This window comes from Haemorhous mexicanus, chromosome 1, assembly GCF_027477595.1.
Source record: "Haemorhous mexicanus isolate bHaeMex1 chromosome 1, bHaeMex1.pri, whole genome shotgun sequence".
NCBI lineage: Eukaryota > Metazoa > Chordata > Aves > Passeriformes > Fringillidae > Haemorhous > Haemorhous mexicanus.
This window is the reverse complement of record NC_082341.1, coordinates 72520216-72544438: the sequence shown is the minus strand read 5'-3', so window position 1 is coordinate 72544438 and position 24223 is coordinate 72520216. Positions and strand designations below refer to the sequence as shown.

General features: G+C 39.7%; 1 protein-coding gene across 3 annotated transcripts; it reads right to left on the bottom strand.

Annotated features, from left to right (window-relative positions):
• Positions 1-1484: 1484 nt before the first annotated feature.
• On the bottom strand, positions 1485-20250 carry VPS4B (vacuolar protein sorting 4 homolog B). Of its 3 annotated transcripts, XM_059853998.1 has the most exons (13): positions 20089-20227; positions 19185-19258; positions 17214-17325; positions 16888-16984; positions 15673-15823; positions 14333-14400; positions 12616-12735; positions 12236-12392; positions 10891-11039; positions 10634-10715; positions 8404-8623; positions 5619-5756; positions 1485-3807 (listed from the first exon to the last, which is right to left on the bottom strand). In XM_059853998.1, exons 4-13 carry the CDS (start codon positions 16895-16897, stop codon positions 3706-3708), a joined length of 1197 nt encoding a protein of 398 aa, XP_059709981.1. In that variant the 5' UTR covers positions 16898-16984; positions 17214-17325; positions 19185-19258; positions 20089-20227; the 3' UTR covers positions 1485-3705. The 3 variants fall into 3 exon arrangements, with proteins under 3 accessions (XP_059709981.1, XP_059709971.1, XP_059709961.1); XM_059853988.1 differs by lacking the exons at positions 16888-16984; positions 19185-19258 and having other exon boundaries at positions 20089-20250; XM_059853978.1 differs by lacking the exons at positions 16888-16984; positions 19185-19258; positions 20089-20227 and having other exon boundaries at positions 17214-17400.
• Positions 20251-24223: the final 3973 nt, after the last annotated feature.

The following is a 24223-nucleotide window of genomic DNA, read 5'->3' as shown; positions in this document are numbered from 1 at the left end:
TCAGAAGGGTGTGTGTGCATGTAGAAGTAGGCAGGGAGAGGAAGAATTCTAATTAGGTCACAGGGACCAAAAGATAAAAACAGGACAATCTTATCTAACACCTGGGTTGTCACTACACAAATGCCAGGACAGAGGATGAATGACCAATTAAAAGAGTTTTTGCGCAGCTAATTATGACGACAGGGGATTTGTGGAATAAAATCCCTAGATCGGTATGTTAATAAAAACCTAAAGAAAATCTGAAGGGGTAAGCACTGAAGCTACGCCACAAGAGCTACAACAAAAGCTGACTGCTCAAGAATAAAAGAAACGATGTTTTGATAAGAATTAATTATCTGCTGGAATAGCAGCACAGTATGAAACAAACAGTCCACTGAGTTCTTGCAATAGTTTACGTAAGTTATGGGAATGGCTTTAAGTCAACCATGATTACTAGGGTGAATCTGGTTAAGACCAAAAACATGTATGGAAGCCAATCTTGAAACAAGCCTGTCATTCTGGAGGAAGGAAAGAGTAAACAGCAAAATGAAGATGTTCCTGCATATTTCAACATATTCCGAACTATTAAATAACTTACTGTCAAGATAATCCCCTGAAGAACAACAAAAAAATGTGGAATATTCTTATTAAGAACACTAAATAAACACCAAAAGTAGATCAAAACACCTGACCAGAGAATATTCAGCAGCCTCTTTGCTTCAGTTGATAAAAAGAGCAAATTCTGACAGGCAGAAACATGAAAAAAGCCAATTCCAGAGTATCTCCCTCAGCTACATTTGTTCTGCTCCACTACTTAAAACAAAAGCATATGAGTATATTCAAAGACCAGCAGACTTGAAAAACCAAACCAAATTAAAAACTTAAGAGATTTATGGAAGACTGAAAAGATTTGTATGCTTTTGTTATGCTAGACAAGAACAAAAAGGCAACACGTAAATCAAACTACTCTGGAACTTGATGTCAGTCAGGGAATGCAGAAAAATATATAAGTTGATTTACTGAGCTATTCTAACCTTGTAAGTATGTACATCAAGAGACAGACCACAAATGGTAGGAAATCCAAAACTTAATGTCACTGTGAAGAAACCATCTGTGAAGGACATAAGCACATACAGAAGTGATTTAATTGAAAAATTATTTTACACACAGGAAGGAAAATGACATTTTTTCATATTGCAGTATGAGTAAGCAGTAACACCAGAAGGTATGAAAACAATTAGTAAGCTAACCAGCCAAAGATCAGACCTTGTTAAAAATGTACAACTAATTTGTCCAGTATTTACAGAGGTTTTCATTATTTAAAGCAAATACAGCCTTTCATGAATTCTTTGATTTAGAACATTTTCAATTAACACTGAAAACTAAAAAGTGAATTTGCATGCTCCCTCATTAGGCTATCCACCTGCTATGGATAACTTGGCTAAGAGGCTCGGTGATATACATATTAATTTATCATAATTTCACAAAGACAGCAAACCAAAAAGTTGCCCTTGTAGCTGCAATTCTAAGCAGCAAAGTTTATTTGGAATATATATTACTAAAAACAACTTTCAACATCAAATAGTAAAGGTTCTGTTACAGATGTCATCTGAGCAAGCAGCAAGATGTAAATTTAAAACATACAGTATATTTTTCTTTGCATTAAAGATACAAGATTATACAGTTAAGCATATGGAAGCCCATAAGACAAATCAGCTTACTGCAAAAAGGAAAAAATAAACCAAAAACCAAAATGTTCCTGAGAATTTTAAGATTGCAGGATTGCAGTAAGGACTCTCATTTTTCAAGAGATCAAGAGATAAATACTTCAGACAGTGGCTTCAAACCTCTGAAGGACGGTCATGCTAGTATGTGGCTCACTTCTGAAGTGTTCACAAGAGAGATCTACCAACGAGATCTTGTTGCAATAAGGATTAAGTCTACTAACCATAGTTGCCTGTACCTATGCTGGAATTCCTGCCCTCACCCATTCCCTCTCCTGACATCCCCTCAACAGCTGTCAGAAAGATTTGCAGCCCACTGATTCACATTTACACATTCTGATGTAAGACAAAAGTAAAGCCGTGTAACTGAAGGATTTTGGAAAAAATGCTTCAACATGTTAGTAAAAAAAAAGCTCAGCACCTTGCAGATCAAAGAATATTTAACTATTTTGTTTGGCTATTAAACACAGAAACAAAAGTCTAAGAAGACAAAGCAGTAAAAACTTGAACATAACATTGAAGAAATACTCAAATAACATACCTGATGTTGTACTACAACATTTTACTTCATTAAAGTACAGAAAATGTGAAAATGTCACCCATCCTATGATTTATAAAGTACACAAAATATGTACATAGAAGAAATCAAACCCCATCAAAAGATGATCATATTTATGCATATGTACATAGAATATACACACCTAAAATGTGCAAATTTCTTTTAATGCAAGTTAAACAAAACATTTGCAGGATAGAACTGGACAATGATAATGGAAGATAAAGTATTCTAGATATTCTAATGATGTTTCATATCTACAGCCAGTGCAAACTTACAAGGCACAAACTCAATGCTGATGCTGTAGTGTTTTAAGTTACATTCAGGCACATCTCCATTTGCAGTTCTGCAGAAAAAGAGCAATGGAAGTGCTACTTCTGTACTAAACTGCCAGCCTTCTCTCTCAGTTTAAGCACTAAATTGATGTAACCTATATGCTACAGTTACCAGTGGGGTTCTGGGTTATCACTTGAAAGGCTGTGGTTATAACATCTGTTCTGATCTCCTTGCATGTGAAGTATGCTATTTCCCAAAATACTGCCCAGACATTCTCCAAAGACTACATATATATATCGCCAGCCTCAACATGTGGGATCTTAGAGGACATTACTAATGCTTTTTTCTAACTTCAGTCAAAACTTCACCAGGGAGAGAATCCAGATTTTTAAAACCAAAACAACAAATAAAACCAAACAATCCCCCAAGAAGAGCCAGGAAAATATCTTCTGAGTTACTTGCATTTAACAAACTTGTGTTAAATTGCATAGTAACAGAGTGTACCAGCTAGTAAAGAGTTAAAAACAAAAGCTTGCTGTTTAAGGCAAAATTTTAACACAGCACAGCAGAAAAAAAGCCAAATAACAGGTCCATCAATATTTAACCAAAGTACTGGCCCATGTAGTCTTATCCTCACAGTGTTTTCTTTCTTACTTTAACAGCAAACCCACACTTGCAGTATGCTTGATTAGAAAATTTTGTTGCCATTTTCCTAAATGAAATGAGAGCAATTAATATATATGCTGATTGACTGATATTGAAAACACCTGACAAATATGTTCTCTCCCACCCCTTAAAAAGGTTTTTGGCCTTACTGGAAGGTAAGGTCAAAACCTAAAACTCACTGGTGTCCAGGTCTAATACACTACCTAATATGGAACTAGTAATTTAAAGCTTTCTAGTGTTTATTAGACATTACCACATCACTTTGCTGTCTCACCCTAAAATTGCATTTTTGTATTAATTTTCAATAGAAGACATTTAATAGACATCTGAGGAAAACAATACAATACAAAAGCTTAAGGGTCTTTGCAAAGGTATCTTCTATTCCTTCTGCAAAGTAAGAAAGGGGTGATTTTATTGGCATTTATTTCAAGTGCCATCCATAAAGACACGAGAATACTTTAAAAAGAAAAAAAAAGGTTCTAACGCTTCACACATATCTTTGGTTTAGCCTTCCTGACCAAAGTCTTCTGTAAACTTCTTCAACTTCTCCAAGTCCTGTTCATTAACTGTTGGTTTTGTGCTAGCAAGCGACCTGAGCATATCGGCCTGTCAAAAAAAAAACAAACCTGGTTTCAGAAACAAGCATAGTACCACTGCTAGCAATTTTGCTGCCAGGACAAATATGCATTAAAAAAAAAACAAAAACAAAACCATTAAAAGTTCCTATTAACACAAAACTTTAAGTAAGCCTGAACACTTCTGCCCAGAGGCAGCCTTTTGACCCTTTGAATACAGACAACAGTCTGTATTCCAGTTTTCCAGTAACAAAATCATAACCTCAGGTTTAGGTGTAAGCCACTCATCCATTCAAGTTTTAGTCATCTCTTTTTTTAAAAGAACTGAACTTTGTTTTGGTCAGTTACTCTTTTCAACCCATGATTAACTACAGCAGATTAAGTGGAAAATAATCAGATGTTCCCATGTACCCTTCACAGTCCAGCAATGTAGAACAGGAGCTTGGAATTCATCTCTAGCAAAGTTTTACTGCTCCTGACTGGTAATTTCTGTCTCTTCAACTCAGTAAATTTCCTAGATAAATATTTAGATGCTAGGAAATGGAACTTTTTTTGAAAAAAATTCACAGGTCTATGAAGTTGAAAGCAGCAGTTAAAATACACTATGAATAAAAAAGGTAGAGAAAACGAATCAATTCCCAGCCAAGGGCAACTGAAAAAAGTAGATGCCCAACACCTCATACTGCTATAAATTACAGGTAAAATCCAAAAATTAGTATAATGGTTTTCCACATGTGATATTTGTCTCAGCAGACCAGAGGCACCCTGCTCAAAAGGAATTAAAGCCTTATATTTTAAGGACAAGAACTGATTTTGGATACTGAAACATCTGCCTGTAGTGCATCAGAGCTCAGGTACCATTAGGAGCACATGAGGAACTGCTGTCTTTAATTCCAGGAAGGACTGATTAAAAATCCAATTAGATCATGCAGAGAGAAGTTTTAGGGCAGGCTGGCACCTGCATAAATCCTCTTCTGCTTCCTCAGTATGCAAATTCACACAGGAAATTATTTTCTGAAATATAGTGATGGTTCTATTTTCAAAGCATTGCCCATGATTCCCCATGAAATGCATTGATTTCTTTCATTCCTTACAAGACTGTTCGTACACAGGAAACTACAGGAACACAGATTTGTTATTAAGTGCTTCCTACAAACTTTGTACTTAAATACAATATTGACTTCTGCGGCTCTTGGGGAAAAATACAGAATGAGTGTCCAGCAATTATTTTTTCTTAAGCAGCGATCTAAAATTGAAAACTGTCTTACACATTTTATTCTCTAGATCAAAGCAAGTATTTTCAAATGCACAAAGAAAACAGCAGAAAAAGCTGCTTTATTATCTGTAATAAATTTAAACCTAAACTACCATTATATCCAAAATCTTCTTACATTTTGGTTTTATACTTGTATCTATTTCATGGGCGATATTTACTCATAGAACATCACTTCCTAATTTACAGTGAATGTAATTTTCCATTTCCTAGTATTAATGCCACAGTGATGAGAAGAAAGTGTATCATGGTGCAGGAACCCTAAAGGTTTTGAATGAATAAAAGCCAAGTGAAAGAACAGTGCAAGAGGCAGATACTGTCTATGGATGAAAGGATGGCAGCTGCATGCCAGCAGACAAGAATAAGAAATGCTTATCAGGGATAGACAGCTGTCTTTTTCATAGCATGCCATACTGTAATGATTTATGTTGAGAATTCAAATGTTATCTGGTATGCCCAGCATTTCTGAAAACAAACATCTCATCTAATTGTCCTGAAAAAGACTCTTTATTTTAAAGTCTTTTCAGAGTTCTGCAAAATAAGAAAGAAATGCTACAAGGAATACCTACCATGGAAACTCTAGGCTCCAGTAATTTATCACCTGGGACCTCCATCCATGTCATTTCCATGGCTTCAGGATCACCTGGAGAGCAAGGGGTGAATAAATCTACCATCGTATTTGGATTAGACACTGATGGTCCTTTTACCTAAAAATAAGAAAACACTCAGTTTATGGGAGTTATTATGAAGACAGAAACCAGAAGCTGAACAGCACCCCAAGCAAAAACCATTCCTTGATTTTATGCAGATGCCGTACCCATTGGGAACACATGTCCTGTGAAAGAGAAATTGTACAAGTGTACTGGTATTATTCACCTTGAAAACGTGCAGCTGTAGCCAGATACTTAAATTCACATCAGGTCAAATCCCAGAAGCCACATCCTCTTAAGGCTGAGGATTTCTGTGGAAAACTGACATGCCAGGAAATCTGCTTGGTGAAGACCACCCTTCCTGCTCCCTGGTCACTTCAGGAGTTCATTCATCGCTAGTTAACAGCTCTCTAAAAGGTTCCCAGTGCTTTTTACTCTGACATCCCGCCTTCCCAGGCTCCCAGCACCTTTCCCGCACCACCTGAGCAGCGCTCTGTAGGAAACAGCGCCACCTAGCGGGAGAACAAAACAACTTCCCCCGCCCCGCGACAGACAGATGGACAGACCCAAAAGGCTGCTCCGTGCATCTGTTCTCTTTGTGCAGTACACTGCCCGGTACCAGTGATTTGCCTTCCCTGGCTGTTACGTGCAGCACCACACACCCACGGGAACTCGGAGCACGCACAGAGGTTAAAGCAGAACACACGAACTGACTAGGGACAGAACTGGATCTGCTGTTCCAAGCTGTATTTAGAGCAAGATGCTGGGCAGCAGATTGTAATATTCAAAATGCTCTCTGGCAAACCTGCATTATCACACATGGCAAGGAAAGGTTTACAGTTAATTACTGACAACTGAGGAAAGCTCTGCTGAACTGAGGCAAGTTGTCTGTTACAACACAAATAATAATAAGATTTTGCTTACAAAAACACAAAATCACATCCAATTAAAGCATTAACAATACAAGTGGAATCAACTTGGCTCATGTCAGAGTGCTCAAAGCATTGCAGTTGTGGGGTTTTTCCTTCCTTTTATTTTCTTAAGCAAAAATAGTTAAGATGCAAGAAGTGCTTTTGAAGTTGTTCCACAAACTGTGGCAACTGAGGTTATTTCACTGCTCCATGGCAAGCTGAAACATGCCTCAGATTGTTCCAAATTTGAACTAAACACTAAAAGCTAACAGCCCTTTAGCCAGAAATGCCATTGTCATGTAAAGTTAACAACAGATAAATACTTCAGACATGACTGCTTAAGGGAAGGAAGCATCTAGAAAATCCTTGATATATCAAAGTCACTGTTTATTTATCAACAAATACAGCTTACATCACATTGTTACTGTGAATTGCCAAAGTTAAATTTCCTGCCCTCTCATATTCTGGACCATACTGGATTTAAGTGTGTCCTTCTCTCTGAATCTTAAGCTGAATAAGTTCACTGGAAGAAACCACATTGAAAAAAAAGAGCCTATCTTCAAAGTGAGTGTAGCTGTTTGGTTCAGGGCCCTTAACCCTTTTATGTCAGGTTGAGTTACTGGTAAAAAAACTGTAATTGTAACTGAGATGACAAAGATCTGCTGCCAACACAACATACATGGTACTCGATACCTCAGGATCTAAAATTTTTTCTACCACACCTGCTCTTTTAAGAAGCAACAAATTAAAGCTTCCTTTTACAGCAATTAGCACCTCTGCAGAATATCCTGACCCACCTTCACCCAAAAAACATGAATTTCTGTAAAATCAAACTTTGCACTAAAAATATTAACAAAAAGTACCTTTAGTCTGGGTCTACTTTAAAATATGCTACACAGCAAAGTAAAGTTTTATTCAACTGATACACATTGTATATATTTTAACCTCTGTTTATAACCATTGATACCATCACTCCTTTTTTTTCCATTTAAGAGTTTAATAGTTTTCAGGGAATAATAAATTTGACTAAACAAGGCCCATCTGTGCAAATTCTCCGGGGGAAAGACATTCCCAGATGTAATGGATTTAGACCAGTGGTAAAGAATGCCAATTGGTTCTTGTACAGATAAAGTTTCTGAGATTCAAATATTGTGAAGAAATGTTACTTAAGTCAATACATAGCATGTAGAGGTAACTGGAAAATAAGCCAAACAATATAGTTTGAATAGGCTCTTTGGTTTGTACCTATGTAAAAGTAAACTGTTTTTTACATTTCAGCAGTGTAAATGAAACACAGACCTTGCTCAGTTGTGTTGCATCTTTACTACTGTAATTGATTCAATGTTTCTACCAGAACTCTACAAGAACCTTAATTTTTCAGTTTGAAAAATATGCCAAGTAAACAGAATGTGCTTAAGTACAATCCATCTGTTCTCAAGTGGATGAGGGATACTTTTATTTTTTTTTTTCCAGCATGGTAAGAACCACTTAACTTGAAATAGAAAAAAAGCATTTCTGTAACATTGCCATTTAAATGGCAAACTGAATGCTTTTAACACTCTCTAGAGACATTAAGAGTCAGAGCATGAATATTCAGAAATGAGCTCCACCAGACTTATGGCAGGACTGGGGGGGGTATGGGGAAAGAAGAACGGTTCTCCCCAGTCAATAAAAGGGACATTCATAAGCATGCAGTATCACCCCAAACCAAATTCAGTTAATTTGTAAGGAATTTTCAAATTAAGACTGCTCTCATAGATGAAATAACTTGAAAAATTTTGATTCCTACTTACTTTTTTGAAGTGAGTCGCTGATTGCACTTTTCTAACGGGCTGCATCAGTGCATCACGGACAATGATGCTGATATCTGCACCAGAATAGCCATCAGTTCTCTTCCCAAGCTCTCGATAATCTGAGTCTTTTAGGTCATTTGGAGTTGACCCAAGGTGAAGTTTGAACATTGCAGCCCTGGCATGGTCTTCAGGTAAAGGAATATAAATACGCTTCTCAAACCTGGTTTAAAAACGACAAAACCAAAGCGTTCCCAAGATGCCAACTCATGCAGGTGCACAATGGAAAGAACTCATGCAAATGAGCTTGCTTCTAGCAATATTAAAAAGCAGTTTCAGTACAACAGACCTTTAAAAAAAAATCTGATTCAAATATTCAGCAACTTGTTCTCATAAATAATACTTCAGTTAGTGTAAGCTAATATCCAGAATTACATAACAACTGCTTCCTTTCCACTACAAAATCCTTCTCTCCAGACTGACGTTTTTCCAGCAGAGTTTGAGTCTTAAAAGAAAAAAACTGAGAGGAAGAAGTCTTTAAGTGTTAAAGTGCATTTGAACAGATTTCACACTCAAAGAAAGAACTGCCTGATAACAAGTTTATGCAACAACTTTCTACAGTCTCCAACTAAATTAAGAAAACACCATAGAAGGAAGTAAATTTGAAGTCATTCTCAAGAAAATATTGGTAACAGCAGTTCCTCCTTTGAAGCAGCATCTGTTCTCAGAATGGAGATTACCTCTTACCAACAAAGAGCAACTCCAAATCCTGCTGAACACAATAAACCTGATATACATGACAAAGTGGCTCAAATCCATGAAAAATTAGTTTTATTACAGCCATTGTTGTACAAGTTCCTTTAAGTCTTGTGGGCAAGAGCTAGGGAATTTCTTTTTCATGTTGCTGGGAATGAGAAAATGGTTTGTGTTGAGAGAGACCTTGAAGATTGTCTAGTTCCAACCCCCTGCCACAGGTAGGGAGACCTTCCCCTAGACCAGCTTACTCAAAACCCCATCCAACCTGGCCTTGAACACTTCCAATGATCCACAGCTTCTCTGGGCAACCTGTGCCAGTGTCTCACCACCCTCATCATAAAAAACTTCTTCCTAATGCCCAACCTAAACCCATCCTCTTTCAGTATGAACAACTGCCCCTTGTCCTGGCATTACAAGCCTGGGGGAAAAAAAAATAGGAACATCTCTCCACCCTTCTACTAAGTTCCCTTTATATACTGAAAGGCCACAATAAGGTCTCTCTGGATTCTTCTCTTCTCCAGGCTAAACTGCCCCACTCTTGTAACCTGCCTTCAGAAGAAAGGTGTCCTGATCATTTTCAGAGCCCCCTTCTGAACATATTCCATCAGGTCCATGTGTGTCTTTTACTGTGGACCCCAACCAAAGCTGGAATTTCAAGAATGACTTGAAATTCTCAGCAATACCTTCATTTCTAAATCTGGCTCATACAACTCTAGAGCCATGCAGATGAGAAGTGACATCTGGAGGTGACCTGGTCCAACCCCAAATCAAACTGAAGTATGGCCAGCTTGAATTCAGTAAATAAATAAAAGTCAGTGTCAGTCACACACAAAAAAAAAAAAAAAAAAAAAAAATCAATTATTCTTTAGTCAACAAAAATGGCCATTATCCAAGCTGTGTCCTCATGACAACATAATAATATTTGTCACATAACTGCATCTGCCCTCTGCTTGCTCTGCAGCTCAGAGACAGATCCAAATAATCAGGTACAGGCAGTCCTGTATCTGCAAAAGTCCTTTATCAGCAAAACAGCAGTTAAAAATCACAAGTTATGCCTGACCAGTAGAAAAACAAGGCATTTCTCTGTAAGGTTACACTTCCATAAAAAAGTTCAAGACTACTCACTAGTTTGTTAACAGCTGAAAAGGAAAGCTCTACCCTCTCTTGCCCTTCTGAGGTGCGTACTTTCTAACTTGCCCCCTAAGCCCTCCAGAAAACAAAAAAGCAAGGAGAAAACACCTGTTTCTTCAAGCATTATCATCTAACCAAGAAATCAGATAAACTACAGGACTGAATAACCTACCTTTCTCTAAAGTGGCAAGTGACTATCAGTTTAGCTAAGTCTACTTCATGGAACTGAGTTGCAGAACATTAACCATGTCTGCAAACATGAGCTGGATGAACACCTTAAGCACTCTCTGGCTGAAAGCTCACACCAGTTGTGAATTGCACACGATGAAAAAAAGTGCCATCATACCTTCTCCTGATGGCAGAATCCAAAACCCAGGGTATGTTTGTTGCTCCTAAGACCAAGATTCCTTCATTGTCAACACCAACCCCTGTATCAGGGCAGAAATAATTTCACAGTTTAGATGATAAACAGAGACTTTTTTAAAAAGCCATCAAAATTTAATGGGGTGGAACTTCAGATATTTTTAGTATTTTAATGCAAGTTACACTTAAAAATACATGTCTTAATTTCTCTGTCTGATTTTGAAAACCAAATAAACTCACCTTGCATCTGGACTAGAAATTCTGTTTTTATCCGTCTAGCAGCCTCGCTTTCATTTTCACTTCTTGACCCACAGAGAGAATCTATCTCATCAATGAAGATGATAGAAGGTTTGTTTTCTCTGGCAAGCTGGAACAAGTTTTTCACTAATCTTAAAGAAGGAAATAGCTTCAGCTATATTAATAATTACAACAGCAGAAACACAACTTCAGAATGTCATACAGTCATTTCCTTTAGAGAAAGCAAGGGGAAAAAAGCATTAACATAAAGCTACTCAAAGAAACAACATTCTTCCAGCTCCATGACTCAGAGTTACACTGAATGAGAGTGCCCAGCATAATAAAAAAAACCTAGAGTGCTCCAGGCATAATTTTGCAAAATAAAGCCCTTTTTCAGTTCACAGTTCTGCATGACAGCCTGGACTATACAAAACCACCAATTTAGAAAGATTCAAAAGAAAAAAGCTTTCTCTAAATATTTCTAACTTAAAATAATTCTAGAGATTTTGTAAGAAATAACGTACCTTTATACAACTTAACTTACTAAATAATTTCTGTATGACATGAAATATTGGTTTCAAATCAAATAAACAACTTAAAACAAACCCCATATACTCCTAGCCATCTCTCATGAACACACTTTACTAGTTTAAAAAAGAAAAAAAAATAGGAACACGCTGGGAAATTCTTCATATTACAGCACTAAATCTCAGGCAACAGTTTCAAATGAAGTCAAGCATAAAATCTAATGCCAAGTTAGTCTCCAGTTCTGTATTCCTTTTGCAACGGAAGAAAAGCAGCTTAAGGTTTCCAGCTTTCTGGGGAAAAAAATAACTTACTTCAAACACTTTATCTAATAGCCTTTCTTTCTCATTCTATCAGCTTTAAACAGTGTTGCTCAGTTGCCCCACACTTCAAACTATGAAATCATGGTTATGACAAGTATGCTTATCCTTATATGAAAATCCTTTCCCTGTAAACCCAGAGCTTTTTATTAATTCAGGAAATCTCTTTTGAAAGACTAGATGGACAAATTCCTGGACTTCTAGACTGCAGCCATGTCACTCATGGTCTTCTGGCTTCCTGATCTTCTTCATACATCACACAGTAACAAAACGAAGAGTTAGCATGAGCTCTGTGGTGCTCCCAAAATCTTTCTGAGCACTGAAAAGAGTTTCTCAAAATGCAGCATATAATGGTATCTTTACATGGCACTGCAGCATAAAGCATAGAAACACTTATAGCTGGTTTTTAAAAAGACAAGACCATTCTCTTAAATTCTTTACGGCACCTTATATCTATAATAATTTCCTCTCCACAAAGTTTTCCCGGACCTCTGGCAACTTACTTTTCACTTTCACCTAACCATTTTGAGACCAGGTCAGATGAAGATACGGAGAAGAAGGTAGAGTTGTTTGCTTCTGTTGCTACAGCTTTTGCTAAATAAGACTTTCCTGTTCCTGGTGGTCCAAATAGAAGAATCCCTCTCCAAGGCGTTCTCTTGCCTGCAAGAGAGAAACCAGCAGTTTTCAAAACACTATTTTCTGATTATCCTCCTCTAGGGTGCTCAGAGGTTTTCTGCGTGTACCCATGAAAATTCTGACAGATGGATCAAAATCTCTTTGTTAAGAGATCAGTTTGAGTCTGTGATACATTGGCACAACACACTTCACAGGCCCCAGTGCCACTCCTGACTGGCCAATAGTAAATAAATGCTGTAATCCTGACCTGTAAACAGGTGTGGAAATTTAATGGGAAGGATGACTGCTTCTTTAAGTGCCTCTTTGGCACCTTCGAGGCCAGCAACATCACTCCATTTGACATTTGGTCGCTCCATAACAATTGCTCCTGTAAAAAAAGATGGTCTAAGTTAGAGACGTACATATCTTTTCACATTTACAATAAATTCCATTTGGTGAAAAAAGAAATATATGCCTATGTCTATACTGAATAAAAACAAGGCATTTCTAAGCTGATAGGAGGACTGAATTCCATTAGTCAAATGGATGTTATTTTTAAAGAAATCTCTCACATTTTTTTACCAAAATAAACCATGGATAACCAGAACATTTGTGAGTTAGAAGAAGTCCTGGCACCATCTCATAACTAAACCACCACTGCACTTCCCAAAAAATTTGAAATTTCAATTTAAACAATGTAGCTGCACTAGCTCAGGATTTTTTAAGATTCTCCAGCAGAGGAAGTAACTCATTGGTATCTCCAGACATGCAGCAAACAGATGGATCATCTAATGGAAAAGAGGTTTTACAGCTAGCGCTAAAAACATCAGAAAGGTTATACGAATCCTGCATAGCTGCAGAAGTATTTTCTTAGTCAAGGCACATTCAAAGCTTTGCACCAAGTCTCATCTTCCTCAGTCAATGAGTTCAGCCAACTGAGGTGTAATTCACCCTTCTCTTCAGATTGGTTAGTCTGGCATGCTAAAAATCTTCTCTCAACTACTTCTAGATGGGAAAACTTGGAACTCTGGTAATTATAGGTTATTAGACCTATAATATTAGACCTTGTAATCCTAGCCACTACTTCTACTATCTGAGGTCAGATTCATGTGGGAAGAAACGAAGTCTGTACACTGAGAGACAGGATAGGAGTTCAACGCTCATCAATTTTCTGTCACTTTTAAAAAACCAGGACACTATCTCTTATAACTGTGCATAGAATTAAATAATGTGCAGAGAAGTAGAAAAAGCATAGCACAGTTTCCAGTGGTGATACAAATGAAATTACACAGGAACAAGATCTGGTAAATGCATTTGATCTTTGTTACAGTCAAAAACAGGAGAACAATGAGGTTTCTTCAGATCCATAAGCACCTTCTGGTAGGGAAGTTCTGAACAGTTCTTCATTATTAAAGGGAAATAAATATAAAAAAGCCTCCTTTTTTACTGCACACCAAACTGCTGGTAGCAGCAATACATTGCTTCACGGACTGTGTTCTGTATTTGAGTTCAAAAACCCAAACTATGCTACTGAACTGGGACAGCATCATCGCTGCATATAAGAAAATGCTGCCTCTTATTATAAACGGGCAAGAATCCATGTTTCTTACTCCTGAACATGAATACCAGTCTTTTTGCAAAAACAGTCCTGCTTACACTACATATTTGTATCATCATTTCCTTAGCCTCTAGGAAACATGTTAGCGCACTTGGGATTTTGCAACTTCTGCTGGAAAATGCTAGCTTGATAGGTGATACAATTTTAACATGAAGCACAGGGTGCAGGTGATACATTTCAATGTAGTCACTGTATAAGTTCATGGTACACATGTCCTTTTACTTCCATAAAGACTATGCTTTTACACCTCAAGATTGTTGAGCCACTTACAGACATTAAGTTAATCCATAAAATTTAGATGGCAAAAATATAGGAACTTGCTTGACTGAAGTGATCCCTATATAAAGAAAAGGATTCTTCAAATTACCTTGAAGTTGATTCTGTAGCTTCTTTTTTTCAGGGTCCTCTGATTCCCCTTCCCCATCACTGTCATTCCTGATTAGGAAACAAAATGTTGAAATACAATAAGAGAGACTTCTGTCTTAGCATAAAAATCAGAATGCAAAAAGCAGAAAACCCATCAGGCTCAGGAATGAAAGAAACATTGAGATCCTTTCAGACCTCTAGAGGTTTACATGACTGCAGAAAAGCAGAAGTACACTATTCTATGATTTCTTTCCAATTCACCCTCCTTTGCCATTTCAACTTCCTCTTATGGGTTTGAGCCTTCTTAACACACTTCTGTGTGTTTTGAGCCAGCTTTTAGGAAACACAGCCCTTTTATCCAGCAACACAGAGGTGCTGGAATGGTTTGTTTTTAGACATTGGCACTTCTCTATCTGGACATGCAACAGGACTTGGCCAATTCCATCTAGTACTATAAAACTCTCATTTGTGAGAGTGAAGGAAACTGCAAGTTAAAAGAAAAGAGACTACAGAGGGAACAACTGGAGTGGAGGTCATTAAAATACATGTAGCCTTTGTGGTATTACCATTTCTTTCTATTATAAATAAGCCAAAGATGGTACAGCTCAAAAAATAAGGCTGATGAGATGAGCAGACATTGAAAAAGACTGAAAATCAGGTGAAGTTTTAAGAGACAACTGAGCAACTTTAGCTGTTCAGGACTCCTAAAAAGTGCAGTCCCACCAGAAGGTATAATCCTGAATCCTTCCTTTCTCCTATCCCCATAAAGGGAGCAGCAAAGGCAAAAGAGGCTGGGCTTGTTTGGATGGCTCTGCTTGTTCAACTCTCTGATATGCAAAGTGAGAAACAAATCTAAGCAAAGGGAAGCAGTGGAGAGACCAGGCAGCAGCAAGACATTGGAAGGATTCAGTGCACCTTACAGAACTTTACCCTACACAGGGCTTTTCATCTTTTATCAAGTGTGACACAGATCAAACTCAGAAACCCCAGTAATCACCAGTCTGAAGTTATTTTCTAGTTACTAAGTACTTAAATGCAGAAAGCCTTTAAAGGTCAGCAGGCTCCTTCCCATTAAATCCAATAATCATTGGATTCAGCTGTTAGTCTGAAGCAGCTTTCATTCTTCAGTGAATTTCCTATGCAAATGTTCACATTTTAGTAAACAAGCACAGAAACGCTTGTGATTGTAATTCAAGTTATTTTTATTCGCCCCCTGTACTTCAGCATTAGTAGTCATCTGAAGCATTTCAGAAGCACAAGTTAAAATGATCTTTGAATAGTTGAAGTTTAGAATAAGCTGAGTTCAGGAAGTATTTTGCTTTACCTTCTCCAAAAACATACCCTTTTCCTTCGGCAGGACCAGACTCTTTAACTGGTTTTGGTGCAGTTTTTTCTCTCTTTTTCAGATATTCTTTCAGCTTTTCTGCTCGATCCAAGTATTCTGCACATTTTGCTCTAATGCTTTGTTTTGCTTTATCACCCTGTGCTTCATCTAAGAGTTTGAAGATAAACAATTCTTTGTTAACAGCAAAACACATATGCATCAATCAAAAAACAAGACTAAAGATCTGTCTTCTTTATCTCTTATCAATACACCTCTCTCAGGGCTCACAACATAACCAAACATCTCAACTACTTATTTTGCCACTATACCTTGGAAAGAACTGACCAGAAGGATGTCATCATGTAACAGATATCAAATATTCACCTGAACATTGCCTTGGCTTAAAATTTGACTCTAAAGGATTAAGGACATCAGCACTGGAAGTTTTTCTGTCAGCCTTTCAAGCTCCTAGACATTGCCTTAATAACTGCTTTTCTAAAATAGCTAATCAAGAAGCTGCTTGTGCAAGGCAGTTTCTATTTAGAACCATACTTGATTCTTCCATAGCCTGCTAATTTTAAAAGATAAAGAAACATTACATAAAACATCTAAAAGAACTAAGTGTGTTTCAACAGCCATGCTGTTCTCATAATCACTATTACAGTATTTCAAACCAACAATCAAAATTTAACATGTCAGATTTTTGAGCTGTTTCCAAAAGTACATCAATATTGTGAAAAGCACAGAAAGGGATATTCTGACAAAGTCTGTAAGATTTAAATGGACAGGAAGTGATAAACACAGATTATCCTAATAATAAAGGACTATAAAGAAAACTATTTTTTTCAAATCATGAAGATTTGTAAGTGTACTTTTGTCAGGCAAGCAACCCCTAGCCCACTTCCATTAGGGCTGTACCCACATTAAGAAAGCCCATTCCTTGCATACAAACACTGAATGTGGCACAAAAGGTATACAGAAGTGTGAAAAGGCATAAAATAACGAGAATATGGAAACTGAAGAAAAATTGTTACATACAAGTCCATCTCATATATTTTCTCGGCCAAGATAAACAGCAAGACTATGACATTAAGGAGCAAAAAATGTCAGCAGAGAGGCTTTAGAAGGGCAAGCAGCATGAATTAAAGGAGCAAAAAGCACTCTGCAGATGCAGCAAAGACTTCATGTGTAACATGGTTTTCAGCACAACAGAAATACAGGGATCCCTGTACTTATTGTCATATTTCCTGGTGCAGTGGCCAGCTTGAAACACTGCTACAAAAGTCCAGAGGAGATACAGCAAACACCTGCCTCCTGTCTTAAAAAAACCTAAAACAAAACACAAGTAAAAAATAATCTAATTTCTTACAAGAATGGAGCAAGCACACAACACAGTAAAGGTAAAAGCTGCAAAATATATGACCTCAGTCAAACTACAATTAGCAAGTATCAACTGTTGATGAGAGCAAAAATTTAAATACTGATGTCAACATAAGAGATTACTCTTGGGCAATCTGACGACTAAACTCTACTTAATCATCCAACACATCACACTTACATTTAACAACATGGAGTAAATACTGCACGGCATGTTGGTACAAGCGGAAGGCTTCCTCATAGTTTCCTGCTTTGTCTTCTTGTGCTGCCTTGCTAGCAAGGTCTATTGCTTTCTGTAACACAAACAAATAATTAATTGCTGTACAAGAGCATTTTCTGTGATCAGAGACCATTTAAGCTGTTACTGTTCTTTGATGGCCAGTTTTTCTGCTCCTCCTTCCTCCTCCCCCTCAAAGTTGGAGGCAATTGATTGTCATAGATGGTGTTTTGTATGAAACACAAAATTTCCATCCTTTCATGAACAGCAGGATTTACAAACTGCTGAAATTTACTAGCACACGGAAAAGTGCAAGTAAGAAGGACAAGTTTCTGTGTACTAAGCTGGAACTACTACTGTTTTGTCTATGTGGTCTGTCTTACCAATCTCTTGCATTTCTTATGGAAAGATTTGGAAATCCATTATAAGTCTTGGGGTTTTTTTATCACAGACATTGAAACTTTGAACTGTGAGACAGACATGCTGTTTAAGGCGTGGTTTAGGGGCGCATTTGACAGTGTTGGGTTAGTGGTTGGACTCAGTCTTTTCCAGCCTAAACAATTCTATGATTCTATGACTGATAACATCAGTAAACCCTGTAAACAGCAAAGTCAATATAGGAAGTACTTGATTACAATCACTGAAACTAGCACTATCACTCTTCAAACATTATGCTTGGAGACATCTTCAAAGACCAGTTGCTTAGCTTCTCTAGGAGGATTTAGATTCTTGATATCCTAGTGAGAAATTCCAAGTATCACACCGGTGGGAGAGGAGAAAAAAAAACCCCAAACAGACAGAGCACATACCCAAATCTTAAACACCAAAGAGTTCTATGAGAAGTTACGAATGGATTTTTACTTTATTTCTTCAGCTAGTTTCAAATAAGTCTGACTGAAATCTAAGCCACTGTATTGCACACACTGCCCTGTGGATTTATTGTATCACCACTATTCCGTTGCTTGCTTGTAAGTGCTTATTACTTTTTATTACACTTTCCTTCTTGGAATGCCATACCACTTCCAGACAATTAAAACTGTCATTCTGACCACTGGCTCATGTAAGTTGAAATAAGCAGTCAGCCAGAGTTAACCAACACCAACTAAACATTCTATAGTCCCTCACCTATTTTTTCACATGTGGTTCCCTTTCCTAAGCATTGCTAGTATGCTCAGGATGATTATGTAATATCAGGGAGCAAGTTGGGAGTTTGAACTGCAGCAAGGAGCTTCCATTAGACATTCCAGTACAGATACTCTTGCCACTGCTACACTCTGCTGTGTTTCAGGCAGAAAAAAGCTAGTAAACAATAGCCATGAAACAAACTACAAAATATTGCATTCTGTTGCTTTGTGTTGCTGTCTTGGAAGCAAAGATCAACTCAACAGATCTACCTGAAACCAAAGGTATTTAAAAACATTGAACCAATTAAACAGACTATGGCTCTGTTGTGGCAAGTGCTGGTGCACTGTAAGCATCAGTTTCTTTGGAACAGAACCAACGTCTTTCCTTTTTTTGGAGAGGCTGGGAGCTCAGGAGCAGTTTCCCAGGTATGAATGAATGGACAGCTGCCTCCTTGCTGCCCATTTCATGCTGACTCCCTTACACACCTCTGTGCACCATTCAAATCTAGCAACAGAGCAAAAATTAACCCCTCAAAAAGTTATTTTCATATTAAAGTTCTTAATTGACTTTAATTACCACAGGGCAGCCCAATTATTTTTGCCCAATATCCAGGGCAACCCTCTGGATCCAGTTCAACAAAGACAGTGACATTAATTCCATAGAATAAATGGCAAAGATCACCTGCTAAAACAGAACTGTGAGAAAATAGGGCATGTGGCAGACCTGCTCCTCTGAAATGGGCAAAAGTCTGCATCACGTATAGCCTGGTTTTGCTATACTCTCTTTTTGTAAACAGCCAAAGACTATTACCTGGCTATTAGATTCTCAGCTCTAATACTTCATTACATCAGCTGCATCTCAGCCTGTTACTGTGAAGAACACCACTGCTAGCAAACAGAAAACATTATTAGAAAGTTGTATGAACTAGGGCATAGATGACCAGCTCTAACTATCCCTGAGTCACAAACTATGTTTTATCAGCCCATGGGTTTATAGTTGATGAACATCACCCAAAGAAAGAATGGCATCTTAAAGAGATGTCATTCTTCTCCTGCTTATTATAGACCCTACAACATCTCCTCTAGCTTTGTCAATGCAAACATCACACTGCTAGTGTAAACACTGCATACAAAAATGATCACGGTTTAAACAGCCGAAGAGAAAAATGGGCTGTTTGGACCGCAATTATTTCACTTCGGGGTCTGTTTTGCCGGCCAGCCGCAGCACCGATTACACCCCCGGAGCCGAGGGTTAACACAAGCGGAAGAGCAGAGCAGGCAAGGGCTTCCTACAGCCACCAGGAGCCTTACGGCACGCGTCCAGAGCAGAAGCGGCAGCAGCGCCTCCCGGGCGGGCACTAGGCCCCGCTGCCCGCGTCCCGCGGGGCTGGTGCCCCAGGGCCCCCCTTCCCGGGACCACCTCCGCAGGGTCTCACGGCCCGGGGCGATGAGGGCTGACCCCGCGGGCTCTGCCACTCCGAGCCCAAGCCGAGTCCCCCCCAGCCCCCTCGGCTGCGGTGCCCGCGGCCCTCCCGGCGGTGCCCCCGGGCGGCTGAGCAGGGGGCGTTCTCGCTCCCTGTGCTCCGGCTCCGCCCGCAGCCGCGGCCCGGGACACCCCCGGCCCGGGACACTGCCGGCCCCGCTCCTTCCTGGCGCCGCCCCCCGCCCGCCGCCGCTTGCCGGGTCCGCCCCGGGCAGGGCCGGCGTCGCTGTACCTGCAGGTTGCCCATGTTGGCCGCCATGGCGGAGCGGCGAGGGGAGGGAGCGGGAGGAGAGTGGCGCGGGGAGCGGGCCCGGCCGCCGGTGGCGCAGCGCCCCTGCCCCGCCGCCCGCGGAACCCAAAGCGCGGCCTCCGCCGCCGCTTCCGCACCGAGCGCCGAGCGCCGCTTCCGTCTCCGCTTCCGGGCACGCCCCGAGCGCCCGGCCCGCCCCGGCCGCGGGTGCGCCCCGGCCCGCGTTCAGCCCCTGGGTCTGGGGCTCGGAAGGGAGCCTGGGGAGCATCCAGAGCAATCCCCCTGGCGAGGCAGAGCCAGCTGGAGCGGGTGGCACAGCAACGCACCTAGGTTTGGATCTCTCCACAGGGGAGTCCACGGCCTCCCTGGGCAGCCGGTCCCAGTGCTCTGCCACCCTCCACGTAAAGGAGTTCTTCCTCATGTTGAGGTGGGACTACTTGTGCTTTGGTTCATGGCCACTGCTCCCCGTCCTGTCGCTGGACACCACCAAAAACTGTCTGGCACCGTCCTGTTGGCACTTGCCTTGGGTATATTTACATGCATTGAATAAGATCCCCTCTCAGTCCTCTTTTCTCCGGATTAAACAGGCCCAATCCTGTTTAATCAATCATGACAGAGTCATGGGCAAGTGTCGCTCACCCGTGGGTTAGTGACGAAGATCAGGTGAAGATCAGGTGACGTGTGCTGCTTATGGAGTGGGGAGGAGGAAGTGACTCAACACACCAGCAATTACAAACCAGTTCTGGAAAGTCATCTTTCTGTATGGATGTAGGGACGCCTGCTAAATAAGTGCCATATCTTCCCCTCTGGTTCATTAATTCCTTTAGGGCAAAAAAATCTGGCAAACTCAACTGTAATAAAACTCATTCTTCCAAGTTACCACAGTGCAACTTTGACTTAATAATTCCACTGTAACTTTTTAAATTTTATTTTATAATAAAAGTCCTCTGAACATTTTTGGTATGGTCAGTCCTTGTACTCTGGGTGCAAGGGAAAAAGGCATTTCCACAGTTCCCCCTGTACCAGGGAAGGTCGTGGTGAATCTTCTTTAAGTCATCTGGTTGGCAATTTATTTTGGTAAGTGTCCTCACAAGTTGGGGATGCTTTGGTTGATTTTTAGACATGGTCAATAAAAGCTGTTCTCCTTGGATCGACTGCAAATGTGTAAAGACACAGTGTAGGAAGACTAAGTCATGTAATCAGGCTTTGGGAAATGAGATGGTAAAGAGAGTTTGCCCCTAAAGATGACTGAAATTGGCCAAAGTGGTAGGAGAGATGATGATTTCTGAAGGAACCTTATAGCAGTGTGGCCATCAGGATTCAAGCATAGCATCAGTGGTGGGAGGGGCTCAAGAAAACTGGGTTAAATATTGTATTTCCATTTCTTTCTTATTTTGTCTTCAAAGGATGAGGCAAAACCATCCCTTTCACTCTTTTATGGTTGATTATGCCATTATGAAGCCTTTGGGCTACTTGTAACCTCCTTTTTATTTAAAACAGGCTACTTCCTTGGGGTATCATTTTCTTTTTGGCCTTACCTTCTCATTCTGGTTAGTTTAACAGAATATTCTCAGATACATTCCTGTTGCTAGTAATTCTGTGTCATCTGTACCTATGATTTTTAATTCTTTAATGTTATATTTAGGTTTTAGACCGAGGTCTAAAACAACACATACCTCACAAGAGTGTAAGCATGCTTCTCCAGTCACACTGAACTGGCTTCCAGAAGAAACTCCAGCAAAAATGACTGGTTTCTGCAAATGTGATTAAAGAAAGTAAATCAGAAAAGGCACCTCTGTCATTTACAGATAACAGGCTAAATCTTGCACTCCTTACTTAAGCCTTACTCATACAATATTCCTGCTATAATTTGACTTTGCTGCTAGTTTTGCCTGAGGAAAGACTAGATAAATGCTGAGTAATGACATCAAGATTATTCCTTGAGAAGCTAATGAAGTCTCATGTTAAGGGCATTACTTCAATTTGAGGGACAAGTAGAGTCACATTATCTAATACTTCCCCGTGCTGAAGTTCCTGTGTTACCATATTCTAGGAGTGATTGTGTACAACCAAGTGTAATGAAAATAAAACATATTAAAGGTGTTAATATGGGTACCTACTGGCCTCAGCTAAGTCCATCCCATGATTGCCTGGGGCGTTATTGCTCACATTGCTATGGCATTACGTGGCACAGGCACTGATGATCTGTGTTTCCTAAGGCTGAGTAAACTGTTGTGGAGAATGCTTCCTGCTGCCATGCCTTGGTTTGGAGGGAAGGGGCCCACACTGCATGTTGCCTGGACACCTTGGGCCAAGAGTAGATGGATACATCAATAAAACAAGTCATGCCTACGGCACAATCAGGTGTCGTGTCTATGATTCTCCTCTGCTGTGGCATCTGAGGGGTGGCTGGAGATGACTAATGTTACCATCAGAGTGAGATTGGCATCAGCTAAATGATGTGAGAGCCATGCAGGAAGTGAAGTCACTGCCTTAGAGACCTTTACAGTGCAGACAGACCAGGCAGAGAAGGCAGGAAAATACAGCCTTGTTTTCCTCTATTTCTCTAGCTGATGAAATGATGCTAAGTCTGGTCAGATCAATCTGACCTAGGTAACAAAGGCTGTCAGTAGCAACACTGGCAAGTGAAATTCAGGTTGTCCAAATTCCATTGTGGCACCTCGATCCAGTTTGGTGCACACATAAAGAGCTCATGCACTTGGGACAGGACCTGCAATGCACTCGTGGTGCAGCTGGATCCCTTCTTTGAACCATGCTGGGCTGAAAAGCAGGAGCGCTTCAAGCCACCAGCTGTCTTTGGGAACCTTTCTACCTGTTACATAGTGCCTGGCCTGTGGGAGTCCTGCTGCTGTGGTATTCCCAGCTTGCCTGGATACCTTGGGCCAAGAGTAGATGGATACATCAATAAAACAAGTCCAATACAAAACCCCTTTAATAGCACTGAAACCACAGCAGCCTTATGGAGGAGAGCTGTGTCCTAAGAGCTCTTATTCCTGAAGCACTCGGTGCTCTGGGTGCAGAGACGGTGTTGTGCAGCTATGGAGCCTAGGAGAGAGATAATTAAAGCTGTATTCAGGACCAGAAAGACTGACAACAAAATAAAGCTGTGATATATTTATGGCATTAGAGACAAAAATGAGCTTTGGGGCAAGACTTGAAGCACTGGGGAGGATTTTGTGGTCTTCCAATTCTACCCAGTCTGAGGTGGATGGTGACAATATTTCCTGCCATAGTACAGTAATGGGTGTGGTTGTGCCTACCTGGAAAAGAAAACTTAAATTTGTCCCTTTTGAGCTAAACACTTCATATTTCTTAGTTATGCTAATTTTCAGTCTACTCCTGGTTTAGTTTTTAAACTTGGAAATTCAAAATATGTAAAGGCTTGAAGGCACACTGATTTCAAATCAGGTGTGCATATATACAAAATGTGTTCTTTTCTGGACTCAGTTTATTCCAGGCAATGGAATGACTTAGGATGTATATTCCTGTAGTTCATATTGAGATTAATCCAGCACAACATGAAAATAGTCTATGACAATGATTGCAGGTATAACTCAGGGCACATTTTGAAGCTGTTCATTTGATCTTTTGACAGAGCATAGAAATAGAAATGTTGCTTATTTTCTTAAGATGTGAAATATACAGTCCACTGCTACTACTGTGTTTTTTGAATGACATTTAGCATAGTGAAATTCAGTACTTTTTCCCCTACTGTTACATGAGTACCACTGGAAATTGTCATGAATAAAAATGAAATGTGAAACAGTATTTTTCTTAACTTTGCATGTGTTATCTTCAAGGGCAATATCTGCCCTGGATGAGCATAAGTCTGGAGATTTCTGAGGTTTTTCTCATCTTGAACTCAGCAGACAGGGAGTCTCATAGGCATTCTATATAGAGACCAAGGGCAAACATTTTACCTAGGTCTTTTCTGCATAGCATTTCATTTGTTAGGCCTTGATAACTTGTTGAGATTGAATGGAAAAAAATCTCTTCGATTATGGCTTTTTGTACAGTTGAGCAGATGTGGCCTCAGGGCTGTATTGGTTGACTCATTTTCATTTAAAATACACAATCTTGCCAGCTGGAAACTGCC

Bases quoted from the DNA above. Each gene is read 5' to 3' on its own strand.
- VPS4B (XM_059853978.1), bottom strand. From the start codon at position 17,385: ATGGTCTCTGATCACAGAAAATGCTCTTGTACAGCAATTAATTATTTG. The intron at 14,401-15,672 runs GTATGTTTTTGG...TTTCCTAATCAG, and splicing joins GGTCCTGCCGAAGGAAAAGG to GAATGACAGTGATGGGGAAG. The intron at 10,716-10,890 runs GTGAGTTTATTT...GCCCTGATACAG, and splicing joins ATTTCTAGTCCAGATGCAAG to GGGTTGGTGTTGACAATGAA.